The sequence below is a fragment of the Acomys minous genome, assembly GCF_964271855.1.
Source record: "Acomys minous genome assembly, chromosome: 13".
NCBI classification, from domain to species: domain Eukaryota; kingdom Metazoa; phylum Chordata; class Mammalia; order Rodentia; family Muridae; genus Acomys; species Acomys minous.
In genome coordinates this window covers 106,219,422-106,241,620 of record NC_140495.1, presented here as the reverse complement: position 1 = coordinate 106,241,620, position 22,199 = coordinate 106,219,422, and the positions used below count along the sequence as shown (strand labels likewise).

General features: G+C 48.5%; 1 protein-coding gene across 3 annotated transcripts in view; it reads left to right on the top strand.

Moving 5' to 3' along the window:
• Nucleotides 1-21,811, top strand: part of DNAH8 (dynein axonemal heavy chain 8) — a 251,771-nt gene extending 229,960 nt beyond the window's left edge. For all 3 annotated transcript variants that reach the window (XM_084754008.1, XM_084754009.1, XM_084754007.1), the window contains exons 92-95: nt 2,652-2,804; nt 3,757-3,946; nt 18,207-18,328; nt 21,418-21,811. In XM_084754008.1, coding sequence (XP_084610134.1) covers nt 2,652-2,804; nt 3,757-3,946; nt 18,207-18,328; nt 21,418-21,705 — 753 coding nt within the window. In that variant the 3' untranslated portion in view covers nt 21,706-21,811. The remainder of the gene's footprint in view (nt 1-2,651; nt 2,805-3,756; nt 3,947-18,206; nt 18,329-21,417) is intronic.
• Nucleotides 21,812-22,199: the final 388 nt, after the last annotated feature.

Here is a 22,199-nt window from a genome sequence, read left to right as displayed (position 1 = left end):
CTTGCTTTTATGTTATGGAAGCGTGTTATTGGAAATGTAGCAGTCAAGTGAAATCTGTAAATTGAAACCTAATTATGCCATTAGCTTCCACAGCACAAATGGAGTCCCATTACGGTAGACAGCTGCTCCCAGAAGCCCTGGGAGAATCTTGTTAGAGACCACAGCAAGGCTTTGACTTTATTAGCCGTTTATGCTGGACTCATAGTCATGCGTTGAATACGGTCCGCATTAAAATTATACTCTTTTCTAGGGTGCTCCCCTTCTGGTTTAATTATTATTATATATTTTTTTAATTAAGAAGAAATTGGCCATGCCATGTTGCCTGGGCCAGCCTAGAGTTCTTAGGTTCAAGTATTCCTTCTGCCTCTACCTTCTGAGTAGCTGGGACTACAGGAGCAATCCATTATGCCCAACGAGGTTCCCTGCTAAAACCTGCAGCCGGGAGCTAGAGAGATGGCTGGCTCATCAGTTAAGAGCGCTTGGTGTTCTCTCAGAGGACCTGGGTTCAGTTCCCAGAACCCGTATCAAATGACTCACGGCCTGCCATAACTCCAGGTCCAGGTGATCTGATGCCCTCCCTCTTCTGGCCTCTGCAGGCACCTGCATGCACACGGTACACATACATACATTAATTACATACATGCATGGGAGTGCGTGCACACACATGCACATACACACACATACACACACACATACACACAAAGTAAATCTTTTTTTTTTAAGATTTATTTATTATGTATACCATGCTCTGCCTGCATGTACACCTGCCTACCAGAAGAGGGCACCAGATCCCATTATAAATGGTTGTGAACCACCATGTGGCTGCTGGGAATTGAACTCAGGACTTTTGGAAGAAGAGTCGGTGCTCTTAACCTCTGAGCCAACTCTCTAGCCAGAGTAAACCTTTGAAACCCTAAGCTCAGGACAGGGTAATTATTTTGAGGCAGCTACCACATGTCACGGGTATGTTTTATCTTGTGGCCCGCACTTGGGATTCATGTCCCGTTTGTGGGATTGAAGTGGTCTTTCCTGATTTCTTCTTCCCCAAAGAGTGAGTTGCCACATGACAGCCACGAGCAAAGGATGCTGTGTGTGGTGTCAGTCACCTAGGCTGAAGGGTCCAGGATGGAGACTGAGCAGAGCACTGGAGACGGGAAAAACAACTGCGATGTGGCTCAGGTGGTAAAAGTCCTTGCCTAGGATGCAGAAGGCCCTGGGTTCAAGTCCCAACACTGCACCCACTGGGCATGGAGGTGCACACCTACCATTCTAGCACTTGGAGGGGAGGTGGAGGCAGGGGTATCCGAAGTTCAAAGTCACCCTTATCTCTATACGAAGTTGGACACTAGCCTGAGATCCTGTCTCTTAAGTAAAAGAACAAATGAAGGCTTTTAGAGTCTAGGAGATGGCTCTTCAGTTAAGAACACTTGCTGCTCTTGCAGAAGACCTGAGTTCCATCCCCAGGACCCATGCAGGGCAACTCAAAACCACCTGTAACTTTAGCCCCAGGGAATCTTCTGACTGCCGCAGGCACCCCACCCGTACACGTACATAACACGGACACACATACACATCCACACACAGATTCTTTGAAAAATGTAAATGCTGGAGTTAGGAGAAACCCTAAAGTTAGTATGTGGCACTGGGTCATGGTCCTCCACTGGCCCAGCTGGGCTGTAAGGGTGGTACTATTTGCTCTGCCCTCCTCAGGTGGCCTCAGCTCAGGCCATCAGCTCTTATGTAACTGTTTTGCGCCTTTATCTTTAACTCACTGGGAATGACACAGCTGCTGTACAGCAGAGATGCCCACTGCTGGAGGAACATGCTTAACATCCCACATCTCAGAAGAGCCATGTGCATTTCCGTCCATCCCGGCACCTCTTGGATTGTTCACGTCCCCTCATGAGTTCCTGCTGGTGTCCACGGTCAATTTCTTCATGGCGTGTATCACTAAGCTGAAATGTGAATGTATATTGGCTTATTAATTAATGAATTAATCATTATATTTTATTGTTTTCACAACGAGAGGCTTTGGTATTGATCTCCTCAACATGGTCGATAAATGATATGCCAACAGGAACAAGTGACAGGTCACTTAATGGCTCTCCCACGAAGCCAAACATTTTTTACTGATTAAATTAAGGAAAGCCATTTTTAGCCTTGTAGCTGAGGCCAATGTGATCCTATAGTTACTGTGTCTACTGGTGACTGTTCTATAAAGATTTGGACTGCGTTAACTTTGGTGACATTTCTAATAGCAGCTCTGTAAGAGTGATGGAAAAAAATGTCCTGCTGCACTCCTGGGAAGGTTAGATTGCAAAAGAATATTTAGCTGACACTCACTACTTAGTCTTTGGAAAGAGGAAATAGGTACAGCTTTATTTCAGCTTTTTAAAGAACATTTCCAATTATTAACTAAGTACAATCAGTGGGAAATAAAAATCATTTAAGTTGAACAGAAGTTTTTGAAGCTCAGAAAATGGGGGATTTAACAGCCAGTCTGGTTCTGCAAGAGATGTTTTCTAGTTCGTTGGGTCTAGTGGAGGAGACGCATCCAGAGGAAGAGAAAGAACGGAGATTGGGAGAGAGGTCATTTGGGAGAGAAGTGACGAATGAGTTTTAAAACTGTGGCATGCTATACTTTGCCTTAGGTGAAAGCTCGGTTGATAAAGATGGGACACCTTAATTCCATGAACATATTTCTTAGACAAGAAATTGACAGGATGCAGAGAGTCATCTCCATCCTCCGCAGTAGCTTGAGCGATCTGAAGTTGGCTATCGAAGGGACAATCATCATGAGTGAGGTGGGCATCTCCCTCGTCTGATTGCTTCTGCCTTTTCTTGCATGTATGTATTCATGTGTGTGCACATGCGCGTTCATTTGTGTGTGAGTGTACTGAGGTGTGTGGGTGTGCATGCACACGTGTGAGACCCTACGTCATGTTGAGGGCAGAGGGCAGCCTCACCTGTCATTCCTCACACACCTTCACTTGGGTGCAGTGTCTCTCCCTGGGACCTGGTTCTCACCCATTAGGATGGGGTAACTGGCCAGTGACCCCTAGAGGTCCTCCAGTCTCTGCCTCCCCAGTGCTGGGGTTGTAGTCATGTGTAACCACACCCAGCTATGTTTATATGGAGAATCTAGGCCTTCTTGCTCACTGGGTAATCAGTTCACCAACTGGCCTCTCTTCCCAGCTCCCCGGTAGTGTTTCCTAGCCACGTATTTTTAGAAACCATTGTTTTAAAATATTTATTCATTTTTATATGAGTGTTTTGCCTGCATCTATGTATATGCACCCACTGGGGCTAGAGAAGGAAACCAGATTCCTTGGAACCGGAGACACAGGCAGTTGTGAGCCACCGTGCAGGGGCTGGGAACTGAACCCAGGTCCTCTGCAAGAGCTGCCTGTGCTCTTAACTGCTGAGCTATCTCTCTGGCCCACTAGCCCCACTGTTTTAAAAAGATCTTATTTTCCATGTGAGTCATGTCCCTGTCCCTGCGTTTGTGTGCAGTATGATGTGCACACGAGTGCGGGCACCTGTGGCTGTGATGCGCACCTGAGTGCGGGCACCTGTGGCTGTGAAGAAGAGGGCAGATTGTCCCCTGGTGCTGGTATTGCAGGTCAGCATCATGAGCCACTGGACCTGGGTGTCAGGAGCCGAACTCAGGTTCCCTGTGAGAGCGATGTGTGATCTTAGTCTCCGAGCCATCTCTCCAGTTCCCTCCGTCACATGTTTTACCCTTGTCGTCTTCAGAACTTGCGGGATGCATTGGACAACATGTATGATGCTCGCATACCTCAGCTCTGGAAGAGAGTGTCCTGGGATTCCTCCACCCTGGGCTTCTGGTTCACTGAGCTTCTGGAAAGGAACTCTCAGTTTTCCACGTGGATATTTGAAGGGAGGCCTAACGTGTTCTGGATGACCGGGTTCTTTAACCCCCAAGGTAGGTGATCACGGAAGTGGGCTGACACGGACGTTCACGCGCTGCTGCGTGACGGCATTGCATGCCGAATGTACACTCCATGATGCTGTATGGGGTTGTAGGTGGGGCGGGTGCTCGGGACAGCCTTTCAAAGGTCCAAGAATACACATAGTCCTTTGAAATTCTTCTTGTCCCATTTCTCCCATAGTGCACTGCCATTTCCTGTTTGCCCACATGAGTAAATCATGGCCTGGGGTGAAAGGGTTAAAAAAAAAAACTCCCAAAACTTCTCTCAAATGTTAGTTTTTTTAACTGTTGATAGGTCAGTTGGGACCTGAGTTTGATTCTCCACACCTGCGTCAACATACATACAGCCAGGCCGGATGGTGCTGGGGGAGCTTCATTGATGGGAGGATCTTGGGGGCTTCCTGGCCAGCCAGGCTAGTCAGATCAGCAAGCCCTAGGTTCAGTGACAGCCTTCATCTAAGAGGGAAGGTGGAGAGATGACCCCGCAGTTATGAGAACCAGCTGCTGTTGAGAAGGACCCACGGTTTGGTTCCTGGCACCCACGTGGTGGTCCTCAACCCTCTGGAACCCCAGTTCCAGGGGATCTGACACCCTCTCCTGACCTCTGCAAGCGCCAGGCACACACATGTGATATACGTACATGCGACAAAACATGCATATGCACAAGATATAAATAAATAAATCCTTTAACATTAGAGATAAAGTAGAGATAGAAGAAGTCGCCCGACATTGGCCTCTGACCTCTATTTATAAGCACTCACACGTGTGCACACAGTGTGACGTGTGCCCATGCACACAAATAATAGAAAATAAATAAATAAAGCCAAAGTATGAGATGCCAGAAGATGTGCCAAAAATTGCTGCTTTAAGTTAGAAAGTTAAACATGAAAAATCAGGGTGACTTTGTTGGGGGGGGCGGGGCGGGGCATCCTCCCCTCTCCGTGAAGGTGCTTGGCTGTCCTGTCATCCATCCTTCCATTTTAGAAACATTCTCTGACAAAGTCACTGGGTTGGTGCCATGGAGTCTGTAAGGTCTGGATAGCCAGCCACGTTCTGTCTTGCCACAGTGCAGGAATTTGCAAGCCATTCTCAGCTAGAGGAAAGGATTTGGGTGTCTCTGTGCTCAGCACCCCAGTCTCTCTATCTGTCAGTGAGTTAAGAAGCACCCACCCTGGCTGATTTGGGAGGAATCACAGCAATCTGGGTGAATCTCATAAAAATAGTGTTGAGTCAAGGCAGCCCGGTGAAAATGGCAGCACCTTGTAGGAGCCTGTTCATCCGAGGGCTAAGGATGGGCACAGTAGATGCAGGATCCTGGCAGACAGGATCACGGCCTCGCCCTGTAAGATGACACAGCAGGACTTCCTGGGAGTCTGAGATGTGCTGTTCCCCCTCCCATGGGTGACACGGCTCTTTCCTTGGTGACAATCTACTGACCTATAAACTCTATACACTCAGTTACTTCTTATAAATAGATTTTAAGCAACTATCATGCCTTTAAAATATGTATATTCACACGCCCTCTGTGCATATGTGCTCCTATGTTCTGTGCACATTCTTCTTAAAATTAACTAATTGACTACTTATTATGTGTGTGCGATGGGGGCGGGGCACACATGTCGTGGTGTGTGGGGCGGGGAGTCAGAGGACAGCTTGGTGGAGTGGGTTCTCTCCTTCTATCTCCATGTGGTTTGTGAGGATTGGACTCAGGTCTTCAGGCCTTCTCAGCAAGTGCTTTACCCACTGGGCCACCCTGCCAGCCCTCTTCCATGCGTTTCCAAGCACCTTCCTGTTTTCCTGAATTTGCAGCACTAACCATGGCGATTTGTAGTAGTAGATCCAGGGGATCAGATGACCTTTTGTGGCCTCCACAGGTGCACAGACACAAATATACACATAATTAAAATAGAAAAAAAAAAAGTAAAGGTTTATCTTATTTTACATGTATGTGCGGGGCCTGAGTGTACGTGTGTGCAGGTGCCCACGGAGGCTCGCAGAGAGTGTCGGGTCACCCGGAGCTGGAGTTACGGGCAGCTGGGAGCCGCTCAATGTAGTTGCCGCGCACCAAACCTGGGCCGTCTACGAGAACAGTAAACGCTCTTAACCACTGAGCCATCTCCACAGCTCCTAAATTCTTTTTTAAAAATTTTTGAGTGGGGCTGGAGAGATGGCTCAGAGGTTAAGAACACTGGCTGCGCTTCCAGAGGTCCTGAGTTCAATTCCCAGCAACCACATGGTGGCTCACAACCATCTATAATGAGATCTGATGCCCTCTTCTGGCCCACAGGTATACCTGCAGGCAGAGCACTGTATATATAGTAATAAGTAAATCTTTAAAAAATTTTATTTTGAATATAGATGTCCATTTTAGTTTTTCCTGTCGATAAGACAAAACCCTTTTCACGGTCCTTCCTTCTGCATCCGTGGAACTGTTGCTGTTTTCCCTCATGGCTGCGTCTGAGAAAGTCCACACTTGATTCAAGCCAGAACCCTGCCCTTTACAGTCGTGCACAGCGGCACGCACCCACACCCATACCCACACCCTTATCTATGATTGCTTTCTGCTTGTTGCTTAGAAGCCTGGAGGTCGCCTCTCGTGCACACTAATCACATCCTTGCTTCCTTTTCCTTCTCTTGACACAGGGGACAAATTACTTCCCCGTTCCACATCAGTTGGCCGCATCAGAAAAGCAGGGAGCTTTTCAGCCCCTCCCTGTCCTGAAGTGTGTTCACAGGCAGTGTCCAAAGCAGATAAGAATTCTTTGATATGAGCAGTAGGTCCTTCAATGTGGACTCATCTCCCGAGTCTGTGCCTTCTTCTCTGGCCACTGTGATAAAAATCAGCTTATTTTTTAAAATTTAAAACATTTAAGTAAATGGCTTTATAAATAATGTCCTACACATTCAAAAAACCAACAACAACAAAATACACATAGTGCTGTCTACAAAGGGGCCACAGTTTCATCACAAATAAATGGAGTTTGGGGCCTGGCAAAATATCCCAGAGGATGAAGGCACTTGCCAACAAGGCTGATGACCTGGGCTCAAACCCCAGGACCTACATTGTGGAGAGAGAATAAACTCCAGCAAGTTGTCCTTTGACCTCCACATGTGTGCTGTGGCATGCAAGCTCCTCCCCCACCCCCAGTAAAGAAACGTAATGAATTAAAAATAAATATATTTGCATGTGAATACATTTATCACAGTATAATGCCTGTGGTATCTTACAGTGTGTGGTGTTATTTCCCATCAGGGCCCTTTTTCTCAGACTTAGGTGACTTTGAGGTCCATGATACCATAAGGACAGGTAACATCCTTCATCTCTCTCTCTCTCTCTCTCTCTCTCTCTCTCTCTCTCTCTCTCTCTCTCTCTCTCTCACACACACACACACACACACACACACACACACACCAGCATCCCAGTCAGCACTGTTTACACTTACTTGCCTTGTGACTGGCTTGATTTTTGTTTTCTGTTTTGGGCTGACACATTTGAGGAGGCTGATCCAGACAGCGCACAGCCTCACCTGCTATTTTCAGGCCCCCTTCACAATGATTTCTGTGGCCATGATGAGCTCAGCCATGTGGACAATTAGACTGGATGATTAAAGTGGTCAGCTCGCTGTGTGGGTGACCCTGCGCTGTTTGTTTCAATGGCACGGCTTCTTCGGTGGATGGCTCTTACTTTCCAGCAGATTCTGCAGACCCAGAGAGCTTTTGTCTTCTACTGGTTTTCCCTGGCAGTTTTGACCTCATAGAATTCTTAAACTCTTTAAGGCTGTGGTTCTCACAGCCCACAAAGGAATTTTTTTGGCCTGCCCCTCGGGTGTACCATTCTCAGGGCACCACACACACATGATTTGGCTTCATGTGTGTGTGTGTTGTGTGCATTTGTGTATATGCGCGCATGTGTGCCTGCGTGTGTGTTGTGTGAGCATGCATTTGTGTACATGCATGTGTGTGTGTGTGTGTGCACACCTATGTGTCCTATATGTGGAGATGTGCCTGAATTATAGGGAGGCAGACTTCAAGCTAAAAGTCCACTGGGATACCTTCAAGTGAATAGCCACATTTGGTCATTTGGTGCTGGGGGTGACTCACAGGCATGCTAATGACATGGCGGTGGAGGCTGGGCATGTTCCCCAGGCCTTGAACGCCTGTGTTAGATTGAACTCTGCAGCAACAGTCATTTTCCAAGTGCTTGGTTCAGTCTCGAGCGTGGTGCTGTTTAGATACCAATTTTTCCTCCTGTGTCTTCCCCAGCCATACCGGTCTGCTGCAGCAGATATCAATACCAACTTCTTCATTCCCGTGAATCAGAATTTTTCACTTAGATGGGCTGTTGCTGAAGCAAAGAGATGGGTCATTTTTGTTCTGTTATCTTGCTGTGTGTGTGTGTGTGAGAGAGAGAGAGAGAGAGAGAGAGAGAGAGAGAGAGAGAGAGAAGGAGAGAGAGAGTGTGTGTGTTCGCACGCGCACACACTCCAAGAGTTTGCTGCTTGTCAAGGTGAAAAGTGGGCCAAGGGTTAACAGGCTTTCAGGATCGGAAAGGAACCAGGAAAACTTATCGCCTCATGTCAGTTCTTTGCCTGTTTCTGCATGTCCCTGTGCCCAAATCTCGGAACTGCAGAGGGACCCACTGCATTGAGTGAAAAGACGTCTTGGGGGGGGGGGCGGGTAACAGGTGGTTCTGCCTGCCTTCGGATGCGAGGAGCCTTTGAGCGTGGTCACAGTCACAGCCATATCTCTTAAAATTCTAGTCTTGCACATGGTTACCAACTGTCTAGTCCCTTGTAATTTGGCCAGCTGTCAGGAGCCACCAAAACCACTCTCTCTAAGGCACTCCGCCTGATGACATTTCTGCTAACTTCATTCCCTTAAATGTAGCTAGGATGCCAAGTGTGGAGGGTTCCCCCCCTTTCCCTCCCTCCCTTCCTTTCTTCCTTTTTATTTTATGTGTGTGTTCAGCATGTGTGCTGGCATCTACACAGGCCAGGAGGAGGCATCTGACACCCCTCTTCATGCCAGAGTGACAGACAGTTACAAGCGAACCTCTGGAGGAGCAGTAAGTGCCGTTAACTGCTGATCCGTCTCTCCAATTCCTGGAAGCTGTTTTAGACCTCAGCTTCCACCCGTGTGCTTCCTCGGGCCTCTTTGTGGCTTCTCCCAGGCAGCCTCTGCCTTTGGGCTCAGCTTCCTCTTCTCATGGGCATTGACTCACTGCCAACATCCAGTGTAGGAGGTTTCGTTCTCCAGGGACCTCCCCAGGGCACAATCTGGCGGATCCTCCCTTAAGCCGTCCTCATGGGGAGTCCGCTGTCTCCTTGTGCACCATCGTCCAGAACACACAAATCTGGACCCTCCACCAAATATCTTGGAAAAGGCAGAGCAGAAACGCATGGGTCCCAGAAGAGAAAGAAAGGGGAGGCAGGAAGTATAACAGAGGTTGCCAGAGGTCAAGCCAGATGGGCCCCGAGTGACTGCATGTGTCTCCTAAGAAGGCCTGCACTTGGAGCAGAAGTCCCATGGGTGCAGGTGGGAGCTTGAAGGGTCAGATTTCAAGATGAGTGAGTGAATCGAGGAAGGAGAGAGGGGGTGGGAGGGAGAGAGAGAGAAGATGGATTCGTATGGATGGTGTGGCAGATACTAGGAAGAAATCAGACTTTGAAGAAAACTGGAGGATATTTGTAAGAAGAAAGATTTTTCTTTCTCTTTTAATGATAAGAGAAGTCTGTTCAAATACCAGAGGAAATGGCGCATAGGGAGGTGAAGAGAGACAGTCTACAGCTACCAGAAGAGGGCAGGGCTTAGAAAAGGCAGGAGGGATGTGTGTGTCACAGCGGAGAGACTGTGCAGGACGGGCGGATGGCAGCCTGGACACCCCTTCCTTCCACAGTAACAAGAGCGGTAAGGAAGGCTGAGCACAGATGCCGTGCTGGCTAGTGTTATGCCAATTTGCCACAAGCCAAGGTCATTTGAGTGACGAGAACTTCAATTGAGAAAATGTCTGCGTAAGATTGGGCTGTAGACAAACCCGCAGGGTACTTTCTTTTTTTTTTTCTTTTTTTTTTTTTTTTTTTGGTTTTTCGAGACAGAGTCTCTCTGTATAACCTTGGCTGTCCTGGACTCACTTTGTAGACCAGGCTGGCCTCGAACTCACAGTGATCCGCCTGCCTCTGCCTCCCGAGTGCTGGGATTAAAGGCGTGCGCCACCACGCCCGGCTCCGCAGGGTACTTTCTTAACTAGTGACTGATACAAGAGGGCCCATCTCATTGCCGGTGGTGCTGCCTCTAGGCTGGTGGTCCTGGGTTCTTTAGAAAAGCAGGCTGAGCAAGCCAGTAAGCAGCACACCTAAATGGCCTCTGCATCAGCTCCTGCCTGCAGGTTTCTACCCTGTTTGGGTTCTTGTCCTGATTTTATTTGGTGGTGAAGAGTGATATGGAAGTGTAAGGCAAATAAACCCTCTCCTCCTCCCCAACTTGCTTTTGGGTCATGGTGTTTCATCACAGCAATAGAGACGCTGACTAAGACAGACGCTCACAGTGGATAACAGTGCGGGCTTGGTGCAGGACATAAAGAAAGGGACCTTCCTATCCTCCAGCTAAAGAAACAGGCGAGCTTGTCTTGGGAGCAAGAAAATGTTGTGGACAAGAATTTCAGGAAAGTGACAGAAGCCAGGAGAGGAGGGCTGGTGGGGACAGGGAAGAGCATCAGGTGGCTTTGAAACCCACTGAGGTTCTGCACAGCAGTGGTGGTGCTCACTGGTATCCCCTTGCAGTCAGTTACTGCTGTAAGAAGAGGGACCTCTGAGCTTATCTGTGTTTGGGGCTCTGCCTGGCATGCAGTGAAAAAGAAGGACCTAATGAGGCAAGGCAGAGAGGAAGTGGAAGTGTTGAGTTACAAACAATGCGGTCTGGGCAAGCAAGATGACTCAGTAGCACCAAGATGGTGCTTGCCACCAAGCCTGATGACTTAAGTTTGGTCCCTAGAACCTGCATGGTGGAAGAAGAGGATCAAGCTGTCCTCTGACCTTCACACATGGACCACTACATGTATGCGCCCCCTAGACACCCCCCCCACACACACACACAAAATAAAGTAAATAAATAGTGACATAATGATGTTGAGAACAGAGAAGCCATACTGCTGGATGGGACGCTGAAGAGGGTCAGGGGGGTTGAGGAGATAACTCAGTCAAGTGCTCAAGATGCCAACGTGAGGGCCCCGAGTTCAGATCCCATGAGGAAAGCTGAGTACCTTGGCTCAGACCCACAATCCTGTTGTGACCCAGGAAGCCAAGACAAGGAGGGTCCCTGGGGCTTGCTGCCCGGCTAGTCCGGCTAAATCAGTGAACTTCAGGTTCAAGGGAGAGGCCCTGCCTCAAAACATAAGGTAGAGAGCAATTGATGGGGGACATGCTGACACTGCCTTCTGACCTTCGCATGTGCATTTGCACTCCCCAAACATGTGCACACGTATATTACACACATGCACACCACACACACACACACACACACATACACGCACACACGCACACAAAGCAGGTGTTGGTGGTTGCTCAGTGACTTGGGACAGATGGCTAGGATGATGAAGAGATGAAGAGAAGGGCTGGTCTCCGGAGCCTGTGGTTGTCAGGGCAGCAGAGACGGTCTCGTGCTGGCTGGAGGAAATGACTGGGAAGTGCTGTGCATCCAGAGTCGATTCCAGTAAAAGCCAAAAGGTAGGTAGACTGTTTTGTGTGGAAATGGAGCCATGCCGAAGGGCATGATGGGAAGGTCTGGGAGGGAGAGAAGAATTGGGACTGGAGGGGTCAAGAGAAAGCCACCGTCACTCAAGGAGAAGGTGGTGTGTGTGTGTGTGTGTGTGTGTGTGTGTGTGTGTGTGTCTTTTAGACTTCTGAACTCCGGCCATTTGGGGTAGAGGGTCCCAGCCTTACTGCCCGCCCTTTGCTGCGTTCATGGGCCTGACAGCCTGTCAGTTAAGATGAATGACAGCGCAGAGCTCCAGTGACTCTCCAGAGACCCTGCAAAGAGCCAGCTCATCCTCCGACAGCCAGATATTTCACTTGTACTCGGAGGCACTGACCTTCCCCCCTTTGTCAAACTGGTTCTTAAAACAAATGTGGGTCAATGACTGGCCAAGTGTCCTGTCTTGCGAGAGCATTTGATAGAGCTCCGGTCTGAGTCCTGTCTTCCATCGCAGAATCGCCTGGGACATTTCTAATAAGTACTAACGGCCGGGACCCAAAACCAATCGTGTCCCTGCTCTCCAGGGTTAAGACCCCTAGACTCTCGAGCTGAGAGCCTCTGCTCTCAGCGTTTTTTAAAAGAGTTTTCTTAAGAGCTCCATTAGTCATTCCAATGTGACAAGAACTTTGAACTTAGATCCCTGGTACCTGACGTGTGGGCCTCCTGCAGCAACTGCAGACCCCCCTGGTTAACTAGAGTCCCCTCCCCAGATGGCTCCTAGGATCATTAAACTTTGAGAGAATGGGCTGGGGGTGAGGGGATGGGCCAGTCAGTAAAATGCTTCCCTTGCAAGCAGGAAAACCTGAGTTTGGATCCTCGGGGCCCACATTAAAAACAACAACAACAACAACAACACAACAACAACAACCTGGGTGTGGCTGCACACACCTGTTATCCCAGTGCTGACCCTGGGACACTTCAGCCAGTCTAACCAAACCCATGAGCTCCAGGTTCAGCGAATTCCATCTTGAAAAATAAGGCAAGAAGGTGATTGAGGAAGACCTGTGACTTCAATCTCTAGTTTCCAAATATGCACGCATGTGCAAGCATTCAGATACAGAAACACACGCACACGCTCACGGGTGCACATACACACTAGTTTGAGAAAAACTCTACTACCGCATTGTGGACCCCTCCTCCAGCACTTCAGACTTCACTGCTCTAGACCAAGCTGCCCTGGCCTTTCGATTTTGCAGCCGTTTCCTGCCCCATAGTGTCTAGCAAATACCCCTGAAAGGTGCCCAGGGCGTGTTCACACAGCTCGGCTGACCAACCTCATCGCTGTCTAACTGTCCTTTTATTTAACTTACCAATGAACTGCATTTGTTTCTCATTTGGGGGGAAAAACTGCCTGCCATAAACTCGTGGCAGGAACATCATTTCTCCTCATCTCTGGAGGCACTGCGGGGAGGTGTGGCAAGGGTTTAGACAGGATATAACTGTGCAGACCAAGGCGCATGACAGAAGGACTGCTTCATTTATCAAAGGAAGAAAAAAAATGCCACCTGGAGACCCTGGGGAGATGGCTCTGTGGAGCACAAGGACCTGAATTCAGATACCTTAGCACCTATGTAAAAGTCAGGCATGGTGTCACACATCTGTAACCCCAGCACTCACTGACCAGCCATTCTAACTGAGTTGGTGAGGTCTGTGTTCAGTGAGAGACCCTGCTGGTGGATGGGTGGATGGATGGAAGGGTGGGTGGGTGGGTGGATGGATGGAAGGGTGGGTGGGTGGGTGGATGGATGGGTGGGTGGATGGATGGGTGGATGGGTGGGTGGGTGGGTGGATGGATGGGTGGATGGATGGATAGATGGGTGGATGGGTGGATGGATGGATGGATGGATGGATGGGTGGATGGGTGGATGGGTGGATGGGTGGATGGGTGGATGGGTGGATGGATGGGTGGATGGATAGGTGGATGGATGGATGGATGGGTGGATGGATGGATGGGTGGATGGGTGGATGGGTGGGTGGATGGATGGATGGATGGATGGGCAAACAAAGTGGAGAGCAATTAAGGAAGATATCTAAGGTTGAAGTCTGGCCTTTAGGCACACGGACATAGTATCTCTGTCCCTGTGTCTCTGTGTCTGTCTCTCTGTGTCTGTCTGTCTGTCTGTCTGTCTGTCTGTCTGTCTGTCTCTCTCTCTCTCTCTCTCTCTCTCTCTCTCATTGGCACAGGGCCCTCATTACAGAATACCAACCGACTCTTTGTGAAGCTGAGAAGCGCAGCCTTCCTGATGAGCTGTCTTCTTTCACCTTTTTTCCTAAGACCTTGTAGGGAACGCCACTTAAAACGCACCAGCTTTCCTTAGGCCAGCTGGTTGCACAAGTCAAGTGGCAAAAATCAGTTTGCTTCCGTGTTAGAGTGTCCTGTTATAGGAATTAACATGTAACAAGTTGCTGCAGGGCTGACTTTTCACAGCATAATCCTAGATTAATGGTGAGTTTAAAAAACAAAACAAAACAAAATGAACTTGACAAGTGCTTTTAAGAAGTCATGGCGCTTTATGCGTTTGAAGGGGAGACTTATTTGAGCTTCCAGACCGCATGTAACTCTGGCGTTTAGTCAAGTCGTTCGTTCTTCACGTGGGTGGGTAAGTCTCATGAAGAATGGAAGCTTATTGCTGCGGAGGTCTCGCCCCGACTGACTTTTTGTTTCTGATTTCAAGCACGGGAACATATGAATCACTTTCAGGATGATTATAACTAAGTTCATGCCAAAACAAAAGTGTTTGATTTTCAAGCCTTTGTGAAGAGAGCTGTATCAATTGGCCTTTTAAAAACTTATGCAAGCAGCAGAAAGAGCAGATTGTAGTTTCATTGGGTTTGACATCAGTCTCCAAGAGAGACAGCCATTCTTTAAAAAAAAAAATAAATAAACCCAACAATTAATGTTTCAGTAGATTCAGTACATTTTGAACGCGACAAGATTGCGTCCTCTGTGGGAAGCCAATGTGAAATGACGAAGCCGGGAGAAGTAGACGGTGTTGCAGCCCAGCTGGTAGATTACTTAGCGCACACGGAGCCCTGGCCCGGAGTCCCAGTACATACGCAATGAGTGGTTTTAGAGGAGGAGGCAGGAGGAGTGGAAGCTCAAGGGAGGAAGGTGATTCTTGGCTGCAGATGGCATTTGGAGCTAGCTTGGGATAATGGGACTATCTCACAAAGAGATGGATGGATGGATGGATGGATGAATAGACACATTGGATAGACAGACAGATTTGAAAACACACACATCCTCTCTCCTCCATGCCCTCTGAGTAGGAATGGCTCATAAACCTTTCCTGGCCCTAAATCCAGGGGTCAGATATATTTACTCAACACCGCCTTTCTTAATAGCTGAATGTGTGTGTGTGTGTGTGTGTGTGTGTGTACGTGTGCTAGATTCCACCTGCTGGCATGTACAGGGTGCCTCTTCGCCATCAGGGAACGGACTGGTGCAGTCTGGACAATGTAGCGTGTGTTCCCCAGTAGAGACTAGACAAGAAATAGTATCTCTTAACTGCGCTGGGGTTTTGCAGAACTCCCTCATAGTGACTAAAATCTTAGAAGCAGAAAAAGGATATTAAGAGCATTGGGTGGTGGTGGTAAAGACCCTGCTTCCTTTCTCTTTGGACACTTCTGTCCTGGCCCCAGGAGCCATACGGGGTGAGGGGTGAGGCCAATTTGTAGTCTAGTCATGATTTTAAGATGTTACAGAAAAAGAATATCAGTTTCTCATCTGGTGCAGAGAAAAGGTTAAGAGTAGGATCAGTGACTTGCACATTGTGACCTCACAATTTTATAATATCAGAGGTGGATTTTAAAATATCATAAGCTAAGGTCGATTTAACTCCGGGCACTCAAGTTGAATGAGCAGTGTCTAATGGACACATGGATGAACAGTATGTCTTGAATTATGAAAATGGCATTTTCGGCGGGAAAGACAGCTCGGCAGTTAAAAGCACTAACTGCTCTTGCAGAGGACCTGGGTTCAACTCCCAGCACCTACACAGTAACTCACAACCATCTATAACACCAGGCCCAGGGCATTTGATGCCCTCTTCTGGCCTCCATGATCACTGCATGCACATGGCAAACAGCCTTACGTGCAAGCAGACACTCATATGCATAAAATAAAAATAAACAAATCTCAAAAAGAAAAAAAATGCAAGCGAACATGATCTCCTGGTGATTAGATCACCATCTGGGACACCAGGAAGGGCAGGCAGTGGCCAGCTGTTGTTGCCAGATGAACTTCCACTGTGTTCCCTGACGACTGTAGCCGGTACTGTGAGGCCCTTCTTTTCCACTCTGGCTGCTGCCGGGGTTTGGCTTTTGTAGGAAGGTAGAAGGCTCTCTCCAGTGGCCCAGATCCTGTTTTAATGGGTGCTCTGAGTAAGCTTTCTAAGATGCAAGTGCAGACAAGTCCTTGGCTTCCTCTAAACGCTCCGTGACTTTCACCTCCCGAGAAGCAGTGCAGGTGGTGAAATGGCTCTTAGATAAAGCCCCTTGCCGCCAAGCCTGGCAACCTGAATTAGGTCCTGGCACCCGCATGGTGGAAAGAGGTTGCTGACTCCTGCAAGTTGCTCTCTGACTTCCATATGCATGCCACAGCATGCCTGCACACACACATACATATGCAGACATGCACACAAATAAATATAATACAAATTAATTTTTTAAAGGGGGCAGGATGAACTCCTGGCCCAGACCCCAGAAACCATGTCTCCACCTTTATGCTGTCTTCATCACCCTTTTACCTAGACCCTGCCCCTGTGTCCTTACACATGCTGTTGCTTGCAGTGGTCCTGTCCTTGCACATGCTGTTGCTGGAGGTGGTCCTGTCTCTGCCTTGCAAATTCTCATGCGGCTTTCAAGGTTTGTGCCCAGAGGCTGGAGAGGATGTGCCCTGCCCTTGCACCTGAGTGTGGTTTCCAGCATCCATGTTGGGCAGCTCACAGCTGTAGCTCAGCTCCAGTATACTCTGACGTCTCCTGTGTTCCCACCCCACCCCCAAACCCCACGATGCACACCCCACAATTAAAAGCAGCACGAAAGTAAATATCAAAAAAGTTGCAGTTAACTTCTGCTTTCCAGTTAGGCCTTTCTAAACTTTTCCCACGCCTTTGATTGTGACCTGTTAAGTCTCTGTCTCTGTTTCTCAACCTGTGGGTCCAGACCTCTTTGCGGGGGTTGAATGACCTTTTCACAGGGGTCACTTAAGACTATCGGAAAACAAATATTTACATTACAACTTGTAACAATAGCAAAGCTACAGTTATGAAGTAGCAACGAAATAATTTCACGGTTGGATGGTTGTCACCACAGCATGAGGAACTGTATTAGAGGGTTGCGGTGTTAGGAAGGGTGAGAGCCTTGGGTCTTAGGGGCAGAATCTCTCAGACGGATGCCTCTTCCACTTTGTGCCACCTTGAGCTGTGCCTGGTACACCGTGGCCACTCTCAAGAGAGCTAACCAACGAATGAAATGAAGAATGATCTCCTTTCCATAAACCGGAGTCCCCCAGTACAGCCAGAATGGGTGTTGCTCTTTCCTTCCAGGGAGCTTAACTCAGTGCATGTTAAGGCTGTTTTGCAACCTCCGCCCTCTGGCTCTCAGAGGTCACTCAAGAGCACCAGGAGGGGAGCCCGGGATGGAAGTGCTCTAAGCACATCATGTTCGTGTATAAAATCACCCCCCAAAAAAAAAGCAATTAGAAAAAAAAAAAGAGTACTGAGGTCATACATAGTCCATATTTTTAACAGAAAACCAAAATATAATGGGTAGCCCACAGGCAGCAGCATCTATGGTTTGCAGCCAGCTCTAGAAATTAGGATATTTTATTTCTACCATCAAATGCCACTCTCCAGAAAAGACTTCTCTTATTGAGTTGAATGGCATGATTCCCAAATATTAACTTTAGAGAAAGGCCACAGATACGGGAGCCACGCATTATCTTAAAATAACTGTATTATGCACATTAAAAGATGTAGCTTTCCCTTTCCGGTGTGATTGCCTTGTTTGATCAAATTGAAAGTCAGGTTCCTATTATGGTGTTTATGCCTTATTTCCTTAGACTAAATGAAATTGTCCCATTATGGCAAATAGAAGCCCCATAATGGTTTGATTTGAGTTTAATTGGAAGGCTGCTTCTCAGAATATTTTTACCATTCCGGTCACACATTGAATATTGCCTTTTCCAATAGAGAACACAAGCTAGGGCTGGGTTGAAACTCTTAAAAAAAAAAAAAAACCAACTTGCAGTTCCAGGAGACTTTCAAACCAAGGTCCCTTGCACTTCACTGTCCCCATGGAAACAAATCCCTAGCAAGAAATGCCCTTTGCTCTGGGGTTCTGGTCTCAGCTCCTTCCAGGATGGGCAGGCAGTATAGAGACTGTCAAGTCACCCCCCGTGTTATTTCCTCTGTGTTTCTGAGATGGACTTTACCAAGAATGTCTTTCTCTCTCTCCTCTCTCCCCCCACCTCTATCTCCCTCCCCCCCTTTTCTGCCTCTAGGTTTTCTCACAGCAATGAGACAAGAAGTGACCCGAGCCCACAAAGGCTGGGCTCTGGACACCGTGACCATCCACAATGACGTCCTACGGCAGACCAAGGAAGAGATCACAACACCCCCTGCGGTAGGTGCTGCAAGGAGCTGAGGGTGAAAAATCCAAGCTCAGCTCAAAACTGTCCTTGAGGGATGGGGATGCAGTGTGGTGACTGGCCAAGCACTTGCCTAGTGGGCAAGGGCCTGGGTTCAAGCCCCAACACTGCAGAAACAAGCGAAAAATTAATAGCTGGCCTTGGCTTCTTCCGTGAAAGCGGCCTTGCTTTTCAGGGAGGTTTTTCTCCGTTGTAGCTGGACAGCCTCAAGGCCAGTGCCTCCCCCGTCTGTCTGCTGAGTGGGAGGTTAATGACAAGGGCCAGGTGAGCCCAGGGCCTCCCCAGGTGACCTTTCTTAATAAGTACAGGTTATGCACATGATGGCTTAGGAGGGTCTCTATGTGTGTTCAGTGCCTGCTCTGGGCTCGCGGGGTCCCCTGTATCAGCTTAGGACCATGGAAATCCATCGGACTATCTGTTGGAAGCTCAGCCCCTACACCATGGTGTCCCTCAGTCTATCTGTGTGACTCGGAGTGCAGGGACTCTGCCGTGCTACGGAGAGAGCAGGCCCAAAGCCCTCTGCTTTGACACAGATGCTTGGCACGTTCTTCAAGCCCTCATCCCACACACCCCTATACCCTGTATCGTTCTTCCGGCCCCTCTTTAAGGTAATTTAGGGTCTCTCTGTTACGTGCCCCAAAGTTCTTGCATCTTCCACCTACTGTTTCACACCCCCGATGCCCGCTCCACATGCTTGTTACAGCACACCACCTAGCTTCCCGGAGCCCAGTCCATATTTGTTGCCTAGAACACCACAGTCTGGGTCACTAAAACCTTGGAGTGTGTTCCCACACAGTTAAGGAGTCCAGAAGTCCAAAACCACTATAGAGTGCTGGCCTAGCAAGCGTGGAGCTCTTGCTTGGATCCCCAGAACCACATGAGCTGCACGTTGTGGCGCACACCTGTAATCCCAACACTTGGGAGATAGAAGCAGGAGGCGTAGGAGTTTAAGGCCAGCCTGGGGTACATGCGACCCTGTGTCAAAACAAAGCAAAATAAGCCAATGGCTGGCAGTGTTGGCTTCTTCCAGGAGGAAGAAGCTGTGACAAATGATCTTACCCCGTGACTCTCTCCTGGCTTCTGATGCCTACTGGCAGCCATTGGCAAGACTGGTTTGATTTTGGTTGTGTCTTCCCAGGATCTACCACAACTGTCAAAAGCTTTATTCTACCATGTGTCCCTCTGTATGACCCACCCCATCACACACACACACACACACACACACACACACACACACACACACACACACCAGCCTTTCCAGACCCAGCGTGTTAATAACTAAACAAAGTGTATCTGCAAAGCCAAACAGTTGCACCCTGGGTGCGGGGTTGACATAAATTTGGACTGTGTCTCAGTTAGTGTCTTTGTTGCTGCAATGGAACGTCATGACCAAAAAACAGAAGCTTGGGAGGAAAGGGTTTATTCAGCTTAAACCTCCACATTGCTGCCCATCAGTGAAGGAAGTCAGGACAGGAACTCAAACAGGGCAGGATCCTAGAGGCAGGAGCTGAGGCAGAAGCCATGGAGGGGTGCTGCTTACCGGCTTGCTCCCAGTGGCTTGCTCAGCTAGTTTTCTTATAGAACCCAGGACTGCCAACCCAGGGGTTGCACTACCCAAGATGGGCTGGGCCCTCCCACATTGATCACTAGATGAGAAAATGCCCTACAGCTGGATTTCATGGGGGCATTTCCTCAAATGAGGCTCCTTCCTCTCTGATGATTCTGGCTTGTGTCAAGTTGACAGGCAAAACCGGCCTGCACATAGTGACACTATGCCACCTGCCATGTCTTCTAGCTGTGACGTTTAAGGTCCCTAAATTGCAAGGGCTATAGAAAAGGACACAGCTGGCTGTAGGATGATTCCTGGTGGTGGCCTTGCTCATGCAGACAAGTGTCAACCACTAAGTTAGTGATGGGAACTCTTGTGTCCTGATTCTCCGGGACTTCCCAGGATCTCACTGTCAAACTATGTGCCCCAGTTCGTGGTTCGGAATATATGGGCCTCATGAAGTTAGCCCACATGAGAGAGTTCTGGAAACCCTTTGCAGCTAATCTCTCTGTCCTTTATCGTGATCTACACTTACTTCCCCAGGCCCCATCTTCATTAGAAATAGAAAAACGGTCACCATCTTCTACATAAATATACTTTATGAGCTCGCATGGTTCTCTCCGGCCCTTTCTTGTTTTAATGAATACATGGTCTGTGGCTCCCCCGTGCCTGCGAGATAGAGTTCAGACACTCCAGCTCTGCACACTCGTCTTCCATGGTCAAGTGATAGCTCACTTTATTACCTTTGAACCCCTTTTTGCCAAGGAGTAAAGTATCTTCTTTGCCTGTCCTTTCTGTCTTTGTGGAGTTGCTATGGCACCCTCCTCCCCATTTCCGGGTGCTGCCCCACCCCTTCAGGGGTGTCCTCAAGATTGTCCCCTCTACAGTCTACCCTGATGGCTAAAGCCCCCATGACCTTCAGTCTGAAGTCCCTGCATTTACCCTTGTAACCCAACACCAGGGATGCCATTAACGGATTTCAAACTGTCACTGTCTCAGGGGGTCTTGTTTCCTTGCCTTTAAAGGCAAGTCCATTTGTAGGGGGGAAAAATAGTAGGGAAGATGGTTGGCCATACACTGTGGAGCAGCCAACCCTCCTTGCTGTACCACTCCATGCCTCTGGGGGCGCTCTAATCTGATTTCATTCTATGAAAGCGATGGGGTGGAGCCTAGGATTAGCTTGTTCAACTCAGCCTAAGGTCCAACAAGTCACAGTCTATGCTCCCAGCTTGCACCGGTTCAAATTGGACTTAGAACAGCAACTCGTGGCCCTCCTGTTACCCAGATGGGTCACCCTACATCCCAATAACACATGGCAGAACATTTCCACCATGCAGCCAGACTCACCTTGTGCCCCAGGAGGAAAAACATGGCCACCTAGTTTGCCCAGTGGTGTTTTCTTATCTGCTAGAGCTTTAAGACTGGCATGTGTTTTCTTCCTGAGCTGGCAGCCCTCGTTATGTAATGGATGCCCAGCTTTCAGCACCTCCCCTTCTCTGTCGCTTGGCCTTCCAGGAAGGCGTGTATATTTATGGGCTGTACATGGACGGAGCATCCTGGGACAGGAGGAACGGGAAGCTCACAGAATCCACCCCGAAGGTTCTCTTCATGCAGCTTCCTGTCCTGCACATCTTTGCCATTAACTCCACGGCCCCCAAGGACCCAAAGCTGTACGTGTGTCCCATCTACAAGAAACCCAGGCGAACTGACCTCACCTTCATCACCGTGGTATACCTGCGCACGGTGCTGTCCCCTGATCACTGGATTCTGAGGGGAGTAGCCCTCCTGTGTGACATCAAGTAAGTCCCAGAAGAGCTACACAGAAAGACTCAGGCACGCATGTCTTTCCTTCCTTGGTAGGTCCTTATTATTCTCCCTCAATTAAACAGTTGGCGTTTTTTTTCCCTCATTGCTTGCCTGTTTCTTCCTCTCATATCACTATTCACAGGACCGTTCCCAATTCACGATTCTGGCTCCAAGAACTCACATTATATTATAATTACTTCTTGAAAGATAAACCCCTGCCTCGGTGTTAGAATACTTTTTAGAAGGTTTGCATTTTAAGATATAGAAAACAGGGTTTTGATAGGAGTCATCCTAAAAGGACCCCAGCAGATAGAAACTTTTTCCCTCCAGTGAAAACCATTCTTGGGGCTGGGCCCTGGTGGCGCATGCCTTTAATCCTGAGGCAGGCAGATCGCTGTGAGTTTGAGGCCAGCCTGGTCTATAAAGTGAGTCTAGGACAGCCAAAGCTACACAGAGAAAGCCTGTCTCAAAAAAAAAAAAAATCTTGGGAT